This window comes from Staurois parvus, unplaced genomic scaffold (assembly GCF_062004578.1).
Source record: "Staurois parvus isolate SC_StPar_1 unplaced genomic scaffold, SC_StPar_1.0 ptg001008l, whole genome shotgun sequence".
In the NCBI taxonomy this organism is placed as follows: domain Eukaryota; kingdom Metazoa; phylum Chordata; class Amphibia; order Anura; family Ranidae; genus Staurois; species Staurois parvus.
The window spans coordinates 698,108-712,436 of NW_028318804.1; the positions used below are offsets into that span (position 1 = coordinate 698,108).

Here is a 14,329-nt window from a genome sequence, read left to right on the forward strand (position 1 = left end):
TATTGATACTGAGTTGCCTATAGGGCTCAGAGACCAACGGAAGTGATGTCAGGAGCGGGGAGTGTAGAGAGACGGACTTCTTGACTGTGGGCATGTTGCCCATACCTCTCATGGCCGCTTTCCAGCAGAATTTGCCGTGTGAACTGCCACTGGTGACTGAGGCTCTGCCTGCGCTGTGTAGGAAACGTACTAAGAAAATATGGAGGTTACCCGTGCTGTCTTTGCCTTTATAAATGCTAGTTGGTTGGCTGTCATGTCAACTCAATGGATGCAGTAGGGAAACAACATCTAATGGGATGCAGACCCTGCCACTTTCCTCATTAACTCCTTCACACCTAAGAATAGAACAAATCTTAACGCCCAAGTACAATTTTGCAACTTTGACAAAACCATACATATCGTCTCAACGACTTTGTGCATCCAGGTGGATTATACCACATTATTTTTTTCTGGGACCAATAGGACTTTCATTTGGTGGTAAATGGTAATGGATATCTCCTGATTTTATTTTATATTATCAAAGGAAAACCAGCCCAAAATCGTATAAATATATATATTTTTTAATGTAGCTGTATATTTCTTGCTATTACCATAACCTACCACCAAAGAACAACCCAAAATCATTTCTCTTGTTCTTGACAATTGCGACGATACCACATATGTGTGGTTGTTGTTTATACCCGTAGCGTAGTACAGCCCAGAAACAAAATAGAAAAAAAAGATATATATATATATTATTGCCACTAACTGATACTAATTTAAAAAAAAAATAAAAAAATAAAAAAAAACCTGACCAAAAAAAAAAATGCTGACCTTGACCCAAACACTAACCCTGGCACTGACCTAGATCCAACCTTGATCTTGGTATTTTTATTTATTTTTACTAGATTGTCAGCTCTAACAAGCTGGGCCCCTCCATGTCCTCTTGTACCAAATTGTATTGTCACTGTCATGTCCGCCTTCATTTTGTAAAGTGCTGCGCAAACTGTTGGCGCTGTATAAATCATTTTAATAATGCTGGTAGCGTTCGCTGTGTAAAGTCACGTTCAAAACCTAAGTTTTTCAGCATTGTTTTTTTAGCATTTAGCCACGTTTTGCTGCTTTTTTCCCACGTTTGCATTTTTGTGTTTGTTTTTTTTTTTCACAAAATAACATTTTTCTCCAAAAAAATCCAAAAGCACTGGTTTGCCGCGATTTACAGCGGCTGTTTTTGGTTTTTGGTTGTTTTTTTTCTACAGCCAGTAAACCCCCCAGCATGTTATCCTATGTGTCCATGTACATATAGGTTTTAATCAGCGATTTATGGCTGGGAATGTTTTTTGGATGGAGAAAAACCCCCAAAACTAGTGGGTTTCTAGAAGAATTTTTTTAGCTGTAAAAACGCTCTAATGCTGAAAAACGCGGCAAAATGCTGCAAACTGGCGTTTTTAGTAAAAAAAAAAATAAAGGCTAAAAAATGCAAATGCAAAAAAACTCTGCAAAACACAGCTAAATGCTAATGCAATAATGCTGAAAAACGTGTGACTTTACACAGCTAATGTTACCATTATTATTAAAACACTCCCTGGGCATGGAGCCTCATTTAGCCCTGGTTCACATATATGCGGCCGTGCGTTTTGCGCAGGCACGAGAGCCTATTCATTTGAATGGACTCCCGTGCCCTGTGACACACAGAGAAGTCCCTGCACTTCTGAAAACGCAGCCCACACGGGAACCTCGTACGGCTGCGTTTTCCAGTGCGGGCAGCATGCCATTAGAACTAATAGCACCTGCCCACGGGTCCGCATTTTCTGTACGGGTGGTGCGGCTGAACGGATTTTCTTGCGGATCCTCAGTGGCACCACCCGCACAGATGTGAACCTAGCCTTACAGCTAAAAAAAAAAAAAAAACTCCTGTAGAAACCCTAGTCCTGGGGGGGGGTTTCCAGCCAACAAACGCTGATTCCAGTCTATGTGTACATGGACACATAGGATAACATGCTGGGGGGTTTACTGGCTGTAGAAAAAAAAATACTAAGCCTGAGTTCACATACATGCGGTGCGGTATATCGCATGTGATTCTCACAGGAACCGCAGTACATTCCTGTGCAGATCACATGCGATTTGTGTGTTGTGTAATTGGAGCCATACATTTTTTTGGTGCGGCTCACACCGCGAGCCGCACCAAAAAACGTGCAGGACCCTTTTTTTTGGTCTTCACTAGAATCAGATTGCATGGGTATTCACACCTATGCGATCCAATTCTGCACATCGCATTGCCTTTTGCGTACCGCTTTCGGGTTGTTAACATACACACCCACAGCGGTTCGCATTAACGGTGCAATTCTGATGTGGTGCGGAATTTGCACAGAAAACACTGCAAATTCCAGAACGCATCAGTGTGAACCAGGGCTAAAAGCCAAAAACAGCCACTGTAAAAACGTCCAGTGTGCATGAGGACTAAGGGCTCATGTACACTGCAGCTGATAAACTGACGTTTAGGAGCTGTTGTGTTTTTTTTCAGCAGCCCCTGAACTCACCCTAATGTTTTCCTATGTGTCTCATGTACACATCGTCGTTTACAGGCAGTTGTGTTTACAGTCATTTTTTTGAATGCAGAAAACTTTTGTTCAGGAGTAGATTTTATCAGCGTTTCAAGCACTTGTAAACGTGGCTAACCGCGTTTATAAGCATTTGTGTTTGAAAAATTTTTAAGTCTTCTATTTCCAGATGCTGTCCAGAGCCTTTTTTCATCATGAAAAATGAATGCAAAGTGTTTTTCTGGTACTCTAGTGGACCCGGTACACCATACTTTGAGATTTCACATATGTTTGACACTGCTGCAATAATTTCTGCACAGAAATGAGCCGGAACACATCCAAACACCACAAAAAAAAACTAAGAAAAAAGACAGCTAATCTCAACACATACTGCTCTCTCTGCTTCTGATTTCTCTCAAAATGTCTGAAATAGTTAATTTTTTACTGTTTTTCAGTGCATTCTAGGCATTTTGGAAGGTCTCCTGAGGTTATCTTTAAAAAACGCTTCTAAATGCAAACGCTCATAAACGTGGTATGGAAATGTGGATAAACAGACGTTTTTAACCTACCTTTTCCAGCAGTCAGTTTCCATCGTTTAGAAGTGTCCTGTGTACTTGGAGCCTAATACAAACACTTTTTTTTTCTGTCTGAAAAGACTGAGAGAGATACAATGTATAATATGATATATATAATGATACAATGTATAATATGATGTACAGTTGTGTTGAAAATAATAGCCGTCAGACATCACTAACTGGATCAATCAGTTTTTGAAATGATATTTCTACATGGCAAATAATTTACTAGCAGGTGTAGTAGAGTAATAGAAATCCACAGACCCAACAGTCATGACATGCATGCTGCTGATTCTGTGTCATTGAATCACTCATTGAAAGGGGCATGTTCACAATAATAGCAATGTGGAGTTCTATTAGTGAGGTCATTCGTTCTTTGAAAAACAGGTGGCAATTATTGCCCTTATTTAAGGAAGAAAGGCAGCAAATGTTGTACATGCTGGTTACAGTGCATTTCTCTCTGAAATTCTGAGGAAAATGGGTCGTTCCAGACATTGTTCAGAAGAACAGCGTACCTTGATTAAAAAGTTGATTGGAGAGGGGAAAACCTATAAAGAAGTGCAGAAAATGATAGGCTGCTCAGCTAAAATGATCGCAAATGCTTTAAAATGGCAACCAAAACCTGAAAGACGTGGAAGAAAGAGAAAATCTACTATTCGAATGGATAGAAGAATAGCCGAAATGGCGCGGACTCAGCCAACAATCAGCTCCAGGAAGATCAAAGAAGGTGTGACGTTCCCTGTGAGGACTGTTACAATTAGAAGACGCATGGTGGTGCAAGCATCATGATATGGGGATGTTTCTCATACTACGGTGTTGGGCCTATTTTTCGCATACCAGGGATCATGGATCAGTTTGAATACATCAGAATACTTGAAGAGGTCATGCTGCCTTATGCTGAAGAGGAAATGCCCTTGAAATGGGTGTTCCAACAAGACAACGACCCCAAACACACCAGTAAACGTGCAACATCTTGGTTCCAGACCAACAAGATGGACGTTATGGAGTGGCCAGCCCAATCCCCGGATCTTAATCCAATAGAAAACTTGTGGGGTAACATCAAAAATGCAGTTTCTGAGGCAAAACCAAGAAATAGAGAACTGTGGAATGTCGTCCAATCATCCTGGGCTGGAATACCTGATCACAGGGGCCAGAAGTTGGGTGACTCCATGCAACACAGATGTACAGCAGTTCTCAGAAACAGTGCGACTACAACCAAATATTCATGAAGTCATTCAAAGGAAAGCAAAATCTTCAAACATTTCTCAGTTTATATAGTGAATGTTTGAGTTTGTAAAGAAGAATACAAACACTGCTATTTTTTTGAACCGTCTAATACTCACTTTTCTTCAATTTTTTTTAGAGGAACAACACAAATTTGGTATATTTTTCTTCATGTTTTGATTTGGAATAGAATGTGTTGTGTTCCCAATGCATTTGTGTGGATGGAAATAAAAGCTATTAGAAGGATTTTGAGCTTTATTCACTTTTTTCAACACACTGCTATTATTTTGAACACAACTGTATATAATGATACAATGTATAATATAAATTATATAATGATACAATGTATCTCTCTCCTCTATTCAGAGAGAGAAAACAAGGGGGGTGGGTTCACAGTGACTGATCACTGTGATATCCGATCAGAGGCTTTCACAGCAATGTGACCTGGAATCAAGAGTTTCGGGTCCCGATCGTTAGAACGGGACCAGGGGCTCTCACTGACACCCCAGGCTTTTTGCTGGGAGCGCGCCGCGTGGTGCACTCCCAGCACAAAGACAGGTACACAAATTAGCGCCCCCACAAAAAATGCCCGGTCCAGTGGGGCTGGTGATTTGCGTACGCTTGGCGCCAAGGGGTTAAAGCCCTGCATGTGCAGCAGCCGATTGATAATTATGACATCACTTCCATTCACATTCATTCTGCAACATGGAGACAAACAGCTATTTCTTCAGAATAACAAAAGGTAATAACAAAGTCTGTTATAAACCATGCAATGTACAGAGATCACCCAGAGGGGAATGATTTTTTTTTCTCAGAAAAAGTGGAGTTACTTTTAGCTCCCCCTCCCTTCAATGCATGTGTAAGGTAGCAGGGAAGGTGGGCTTTAACCCTTGCATGGCACACATATGCACCCATAGGCAGCAGTTTCCTGTGCCGAGAGCATGCTCCCTGCACCCTCCCAGCACAGTGACTAAGCAAAAATAGCTTACAGTAAATAGTAAGGATCGAAAGCCAGCAGAACCAGCTCCTGATTTTGTGACCACTGGGACAGCCATTCACAGTGGTCACATGATGGGGAAATCTTCCCGTCCCTGGGCAGCCCAGTTAAAGGGACGCCTGGGCTGGGAGGGTGTTTTGCATCTGTTATTTTATATATATATATATATATATATATATATATATATATATATATATATATACAGTCATGGCCGAAATTGTTGGCACCCTTGATATTTCTCCAGGAAATCATGTATTTCTCACGAAACGTATTGCATTAACACATGTTTTGCTATACACATGTTTATTCCCTTTGTGTGTATTGGGACAAAACAAAAAAAGGGAGGAAAGAAAGCAAATTCGACATAATGTCACACAAACCTCCAAAAATGGGCTGGACAAAAGTATTGGCACCCTTTCACAACTGCGGATAAATAAGAATGTTACAAGCATGTGATGCTCCTGTAAACTCACCTGGGGCAAGTAACAGGTGTGGGCAATATAGAAATCACACCTGAAAGCAGATAAAAAGGAGAGACGTTCACTTAACCTTTGCATTGTGTGTCTGTCTGTGCCACACTAAGCATGGACAACAGAAAGAGGAGACGAGAACTGTCTGAGGACCTGAGAACCAAAATTGTGGCAAAATATCAACAATCTCAAGGTTACAAGTCCATCTCCAGAGAACTAGATTTGCCTTTGTCCACAGTGCGCAACATTATCAAGAAGTTTGCAACCCATGGCACTGTAGCTAATCTCCCTGGTCGTGGACGGATGAGGAAAATTGATGAAAGATTGCAACGCAGAATAGTCCGGATGGTGGATAAGCAGCCCCAAACATGTTCCAAAGACATTCAAGCTGTCCTGCAGGCTCAGGGAGCATCAGTGTCAGCGCGAACTATCCGTCGACATTTAAATGAAATGAAACGCTATGGCAGGAGACCCAGGAGGACCCCACTGCTGACACAGAGACATAAAAAAGCAAGACTACAGTTTGCCAAAATGTACTTGAGTAAGCCAAAAGCCTTCTGGGAAAACGTCTTGTGGACAGATGAGACCAAGATAGAGCTTTTCGGTAAAGCACATCATTCTACTGTTTACCGAAAACGGAATGAGGCCTACAAAGAACAAAACACAGTACCTACGGTAAAATATGGTGGAGGTTCAATGATGTTTTGGGGTTGTTTTGCTGCCTCTGGCACTGGGTGCCTTGACTGTGTGCAAGGCATCATGAAATCTGAGGATTACCAAAGGATTTTGGGTCGCACTGTAGGGCCCAGTGTCAGAAAGCTGGGTTTGCGTCCAAGATCCTGGGTCTTCCAGCAGGACAATGACCCCAAACATACGTCAAAAAGCACTCAGAAATGGATGGCAAAGAAGCGCTGGAGAGTTCTGAAGTGGCCAGCAATGAGCCCAGATCTAAATCCCATTGAACACCTGTGGAGAGATCTTAAAATTGCTGTTGGGAAAAGGTGTCCTTCCAATAAGAGAGACCTGGAGCTGTTTGCAAAGGAAGAGTGGTCCAAAATTCCGGGTGAGAGGTGTCAGAAGCTTATTGATGATTATAGGAAGCGACTGATTTCAGTTATGTTTTCCAAAGGGTGTGCAACCAAATATTAAGTTAAGGGTGCCAATACTTTTGTCCAGCCCATTTTTGGGGTTTTGTGTGACATTATGTCATATTTGCTTTTCTGCCTCTGTTTTATATTTGTTCCAATACATACAAAGGGAATAAACATGTGTATAGCAAAACATGTGTTAATGCAATACCTTTTTTGTGTGAAATACTTGATTTTCAGGAAAAATATCAAGGGTGCCAACAATTTCGGCCATGACTGTATATATATGTGATTTTGCAGTTCCAGGTAGGGGATGCACATGCCCTACCCACGCGGCCATTCACAGCTTTGACTGTCAATGATCGGTGATCACCGAGTATTACTGACTGGGGAGAGACCTGTGTATAAACAACACAGATCTCTCCCATCAACTCCTGCACACTGCTTTGTATGGCTTTGCATAGCAGACCCATACAAAACAGTGTGCTTTCAGTGTAAACAGCACACAACACAGTTAACCCTTTGATCACCCCACGTTAACCCCTTCCTGCCCAGTGCAATTAGTAGTGTCAGTGCTTTTTATTAGCACTGATCACTGTATTGGTGTCACTGGGGATGTCAGTGACACCAAGTCAGTTCCCCCCCAGTGTCAGAATGCCCACTGCAGTCCCCCTACGTCGCCGATTGCCGCCATTACTAGTAAAAGAAAAAAATCCAGTATATATACACCGCCATTTGTAAACGCTATAACTTTAACGTAAACCAATTAATTTACACATATTGGGATTTATGTTGTTTAGCAAAGACATGGAGCAGAATACATTTTGGCGTAAATTTATGATGAAATTTGATTTTTAACATTTTTTTATTGGATGTTTAATAGCAAAAAGTAAAAAAAAAGTTTTGTTTTTAAATTGTCAGTCTGTTTTTGTTTATAGCGCAAAAAATAAAAACCGTACAGGCGATCAAATACCACTGAAATAAATCTTTCTGTGGAAAAAAAAAAGGACAAATTTCATTTGGGTGCAGCGTTGCATGACCGTGCAATTGTCAGTTAAAGTAACGCAGCGCCGTAACGCAAAAAAATGGCCTGGTCAGGAAGGGGGGTAAATTCTCAGGAGGGCAAGTGGTTAAAGTGATAAAACATGTGGAAATGTATGTGTGTTACCGAGATATACTGCATATATAGGTTTCCATCTCCACTTTAGAAACATATGAACATTCAGCAGCTATCTTGAGCCAGCCATGTTTAATAGTAAAAAGTCCAAAATATTGTTTTTTTCTCAAAATTGGCCGTTTCTTTTTGCTTATAGTGCAAAAAATAAAAAAAACGCACAGGTGATCAAATACCACCGAAAGAAAGCTCAATTTGTGGGAAAATCAGGACGTACATTTCATTTGGGTGCAGCGTTGCATGACCGCGCAATTGTCAAAGTAACGCAGCGCCGTATCGCAAAATATGGCCTGGTCAGGAAGGCGGGGAAATCCTCTTGAAGGCAAGTGGTTAATATCTTCCCTGGATACAGCATATGGAAAAAGTGGCAGCACGCCCTGCAAGTGATGTAATTTGATAAACCAACAGGTTGCGCTTATATCAACCATGTGAACCAAATATAATTAGTGTCCAAAAAAATTTTGAATATAAAAATATAAAGTCCGGATAAAAATATTGTGTTGCAGTGAAGAAAACATATATATATAAAAAAAACTTTTTAGTGTCCAACAAAATTCACCATGTGCCAATGCACCACCAGATCAATATGCTGATCAAATTATAAATCAGCATAAGCACTTTCTGCTGTGGGTGCAATACTCTGAAGGAGAAGGAACAGCACTGAAGAATGTAGCCATATATTCAAGGAGCAATACTCTGCAGGGAACACTCAGCAATATAGATCCACTTCTTTAACCACTTGCCATCCGCCTGCTGTTTATAAACGGCAGGGCGGCGGCACTCCAGGGGGCGGGTTGCCGTTCATAAATGGCACCCGCCTTTTCTAGCTGTATGCGCTCCCTGGGAGCACGCAGCACCGCGATCCGGTGCCCGCTGTCTCCTCCGGACACAGTGAAACACCCATCGTCAGACGGGACCTCTGTACGAGGTCCCGATCATGTGATCACTGATTGGCCAATCAGTGATCACATGCAAAGTAGTAAGCAAGATGTCACTTGTGACATCATTGCTTACTACGTGTGAAATCTGTGAATGATCACATGGTACAAGGCTATTCACAACAGCCTTGTACCATGTGACAAGCTGTGACCAATCACAGCTTACTCAGTATTTCTCAATGGCTGTAAGAATGCAGCCAGAGAGAAGGAGAAATGATTGCTTTTACATTCTATATGGGTGTAAAAGCAAACAGTGTAAAAAAAAAAAAAAATCTTCATCACCCCCCACAAGTAGTACAGTGTCACCATGATGACACTGTACTGCTAGGGTGACAGTATGTAAAAAAAAAACCCCATAAATAATATAAAAAAATAAAATAAAAATTAAAAAACATTTTTAAAAAATGATAATTTTTGGTTATAAACTAATTTGGCTTTTTTTTTTTACTAAAAATATAACGGAATACATTTTGGCCACGATTTATGATGAAAGATTATTTATTTGCAAAATTTTATAAGAAAAACACTTTAAAAATTTTTTTGGACTTTTTCATTTACATAGCAAAAATAATAAAAATCCCAGCGGTGAATAAATACCACCAAAATAAAGCTTTATCTGTCTCAAAAAAATGGTAAAAAATTCATATGGGTACAGTATTGCATGACCGCGCAATTGTCAAAGTGTGATAGCGCTGAAAGCTGAAAATTGCCTTGGACAGGAAGGGGGTAAAAGTGTCCGGACAGGAAGTGGTTAATAAACACCTCTTCCTCAGATGTTCAGACCTCAGATATAAGAGAACAGAAAACTCATGGTGCAGTACCTTAAAAATCTTATTTATTAAAACTCACTGCACTTACACATATTGGTATCCCAGCCGACACCAGCAAACAAAGCGTGATACCAATCAGTAAAACGAACCCAGCCTCTTCCCGCATGTGCAGACACTGACAGCTCGGGATTGTAATGACGTCACATCCACAGGCTCCTCCCTACGCGTTTCGTCATCGACGTCCTCACGATGTAATGCATGTTGCTTCTGGGTTCCTACTAGGTAGCGGTCTCCCCTCTACCCAGCAGCATAGCTGCTCCAGATTCTGCCAGCTCAAATTGTGATAAATTCCCCCCCCCCCATGTTGCAAACCACACATGAATAAAACCAGTCAGTCTAAGGTTGATATATGTTTATTGTCACTAATTCAATAGATTAATACAAGCCATAATTCTGTGGTCTGTGGGCACTAACAGCTGGCCCAGACCTTCACAGTTTACAAAGCACAAAAAAAGCAGCAACACACACTAGATGGGGCCGGAATGAAGGGCAATCCAAGAATTGTACCAGAGCTGAAGGACTCACCTACGCCGCCTTGCACCTTAGGACTTTACAGGTACCTCACATACACAAACACATATGCAGGATCAAAGCACTTTTATATTAGTTCCAGTTTACATCCAGTGACATCGCACAGCCCTCTCCCATAGTTGGCAAACAGCTCACACCTATCGACCTCGATGTGTTTCATTCTCACCTCCCCGGCTATTACATCTACCACCACGCATTAATACTTGGGTTCATTTTAGTGTACTTTGTCCATCCTTGCTGGGCTGCTTGTTGAAATCTATTAATCTCAGCCAGTGACTGTTGGTCTTATCTTTCAAAGAATCTGTTAAAAAAATTTGTTCGTGATCAATCGTCAATCTCCCTCTTACTGCCATGGGAAGAAGACAAAGAATCTGATGTGTGTTAATAGATCAAAAGAAGATATATTCCTTAACCCCTTCCCTTCCAGTTCTTTAGGAAACGTGTTCTACAGCAAGATTCCCTAATCACATGATCACTGGCATTAGCTATCACAAGGATCACATGATCAGGAACCTATGCTAGCAGCTCCTGATTGTCACTGTGTGACCAGATGTTGTGACAGCGCAGTCACACGACTGAGCGTGCTCTTGGAACAAAACAGCAATGCATGTGTGGAAGCACAGACTAAGGGCCAGTTCACACTAGATGCAGTTCAGTGCGCTTTTTTTCTGCACCAAAAATGAATGCACAGTGTTTTCCATGTATTCCAATGGCCCTGGTTCGCACTAGTGCAGAAAAAAATGTAGAACATGCTGCATTTTTTTCTGCACAGAACCATACTGGAACATAGCAAACTGCATCAAACTGCACCGGAACTGCGTGTGGTGTGAACTGTGAGCAAAAACGTATCCGGAATGCATTTTTGTTGTGTAAACTGGCCCTAAAGCCAACTTCTGTGCTGCTACATAAAAGCATAGAAAGGGATTCTAGCAAACACTGCAAAAAAAAAAAAAGTAAGCAGGACCTACAAAACAAGAGGCTATATTTGTATATATTTGTAAGGATCAGGTTAGTATAAAGATTCTTCTTTTTCAGGTCCTGCTTATGTCCATCTTTTTGACCCAGATACAAGGTCGCTGTAGGATTCATTGATAAATAAGACCCACAGTTTTCTGATCTATCCACCACTAAATCTACCTTTTGCAAAAAAATAAATAAAAAAGGGAGCATTAATTTTTTATGCAAATGAGCCTGCAACCATATACAGTGGATCAGCCTTTTTTAACCAGGGTGCCCAGGCACGCTGGGGTGCCTTGAGGTTTCTTCAGGGGTGCCTTGGCAAAATGTCTACAAATTGCCCAAAACTTGTATACAAGCCAGCGGGTAGAACAAGCCTGCCTTTTAGTTACACAGAGCCACAGGTTTTCATTGTGCACTATTACCACCTTCTAGCCGTCGGCGTCCTGACAACCAATGATATCATCATTTGATAGGCAGGATGTCAGCTGCCTGCACAGCATCCTAGTGTGACCCTCCCCCGCCCCTCTCCATCAGTGCTGGGGTCACATTAGATCAGTGATGGATAAAAACTGAGGGAGAAGAGAAACACTGGAAAGAAACACTCAGTACCAGGGTGCAAAAGTGTAATTGCTTTGGAAGAACAATTCACCTCTAATGTTGGGTGTCCTACATGTGTGGATGTTGCTGCGTTATATAAAACTATTAGAAGAGTTTTCACATGTTAAAATGGGGTGCTCTTTTAAAATCATGGACAGTCTTGAGGCACCCCATTTTAGAATAGGGTGCCTCGGGACTGTCCATAATTTTAAAGGGTGCCTCGGGACTGTCCATAATTTTAAAGGGTGCCTCGGGACTGTCCATAATTTTAAAGGGTGCCTCGGGACTGTGCATAATTTTAAAGGGTGCCTCGGGACTGTGCATAATTTTAAAGGGTGCCTCGGGACTGTGCATAATTTTAAAGGGTGCCTCGGGACTGTGCATAATTTTAAAGGGTGGCTCGGGACTGTGCATAATTTTAAAGGGTGGCTCGGGACTGTCCAAAATTTTAAAGGGTGCCTCGGGACTGTCCATAATTTTAAAGGGTGCCTCGGGACTGTCCATAATTTTAAAGGGTGCCTCGGGACTGTCCATAATTTTAAAGGGTGCCTCGGGACTGTCCATAATTTTAAAGGGTGCCTCGGGACTGTCCATAATTTTAAAGGGTGCCTCGGGACTGTCCATAATTTTAAAGGGTGCCTCGGGACTGTCCATAATTTTAAAGGGTGCCTCGGGACTGTCCATAATTTTAAAGGGTGCCTAGGGACTGTCCATAATTTTAAAGGGTGCCTCGGGACTGTCCATAATTTTAAAGGGTGCCTCGGGACTGTCCATAATTTTAAAGGGTGCCTCGGGACTGTCCATAATTTTAAAGGGTGCCTCGGGACTGTCCATAATTTTAAAGGGTGCCTCGGGACTGTCCATAACTTTAAAGGGTGCCTCGGGACTGTCCATAACTTTAAAGGGTGCCTCGGGACTGTCCATAACTTTAAAGGGTGCCTCGGGACTGTCCATAATTTTGAAGGGGGCCTCGGGACTGACCATAATTTTGAAGGGGGCCTCGGGACTCTCCATAATTTTGAAGGGTGCCTCGGGACTCTCCATAATTTTGAAGGGTGCCTCGGGACTGTCCATAATTTTGAAGGGTGCCTCAGGACTGTCCATAATTTTGAAGGGTGCCTTAACTGAAAAAAGGTTGAGAAACGCTGCAGTGGATCACAGATGCAACGCCAGGATCCTACTGACTCTTCCAAGCTCTATGTGTACACTGCGGTACGGACTGAGTTAGAGAACTGGAAGAAGTGTCAATAGTCTACGAGTGTGGTGTCTCTATTGGGGGTTACAAGTCCACCTGCTGCAGTGCAGATGGGACTTGTAGTTTATTCATCCACGGATCAACGTGAAGAATGACACCGATTTCAGATCTGACAGCTGCTCCGAGGAAGAACCACCCCCATACACTGTTAGAGCACAGGTGTAACGTGGAAAATGATCTTAAAGGTTTAGGTGGAGCTAGCCTTTAAATCAGACTCAGTGGAATTTTATTATTCTTGTAGGTTCAGTCCGTTAAAAACATCTATTTGAATGGTTGTCAGTGGTCAGATTCACCCACCTCTTTCATATCTCACTCAGGAAATCCAGTGAATTCCCAGCTCCTCTCATACGACACAGTCATTATAGGAGGGTATGACGCTATGCGGAGTTCTCATTTATTTCAAACAGGAAACGCACACGTCAGAGTGAAGACCCATTAGAACACGCCTGCCAGGAATTTTTATAGGGAGATCATGTTGCTGGGATTCCTGAGGGGTAAGACACCAGTGGTTGATTTGGCCACGCAGAGCCCATCCAAAATATATCAACTTTGGGTGAACTGTCCCTTTAACATTGGAGAAGCACTAAATACTAAGTCAGGAAAGTATTTCCCTAAGCGAACAAACATCAAGTAAGGGTACCCCCTGACAGAGGTGGTAGCAGCAGGTGCTAGGCAGAGGATGTCGGCGGAGGTGAGTGAGAGGCTTGGTAGGACGAGCAGCTCTGGACACCATACAAGTGGACTACAGATTACAATGTTAGTAGAGCAGTGTGGCATTGGCCAGCTGTGATGAACGGAGATAGTAAGCCGGCAGACAGAGCACAGCTAGGCAGACGCGGGAAATGGCAGTTACATAAATGTAGTGTTTACTGCAGCAGTACTGATAAAGAAAGCATGCTACACATGTCGGCGGGGAATGCCAGCCGTGGTGAAGGTGGGGTTAATTCTGACAGATGACGGGGAAGCGAAGGGAATTTCCAGGTATCAATCAAAAGAGATTAACTGGGCTTCGCTGCCCCCTGACACTTGCTGGCCGTGTGTTGCTTGTTGCTGTGGGGGCTGCTGCTGACCAGCACCTACTGCCATCTAAAAGAGAAGAGAGAAACAATTACTCCACAGCAGAGCAAAAACATGTACTGCACAAACCTGGTATATGCTTTCAAAGCTGAAT

The 14,329-nt window shown here is 42.2% G+C and overlaps 1 protein-coding gene across 5 annotated transcripts in view; it reads right to left on the minus strand.

Annotated features, from left to right (window-relative positions):
- Positions 1 to 10,152: 10,152 nt before the first annotated feature.
- The window catches only part of HGS (hepatocyte growth factor-regulated tyrosine kinase substrate), a 41,183-nt gene continuing 37,006 nt past the window's right edge, over positions 10,153 to 14,329 (minus strand). For all 5 annotated transcript variants that reach the window (XM_089657522.1, XM_089657521.1, XM_089657520.1 and 2 more), the window contains exon 21: positions 10,153 to 14,244. In XM_089657522.1, the coding sequence (XP_089513648.1) occupies positions 14,143 to 14,244 (102 nt within the window). In that variant the 3' untranslated portion in view covers positions 10,153 to 14,142. The remainder of the gene's footprint in view (positions 14,245 to 14,329) is intronic.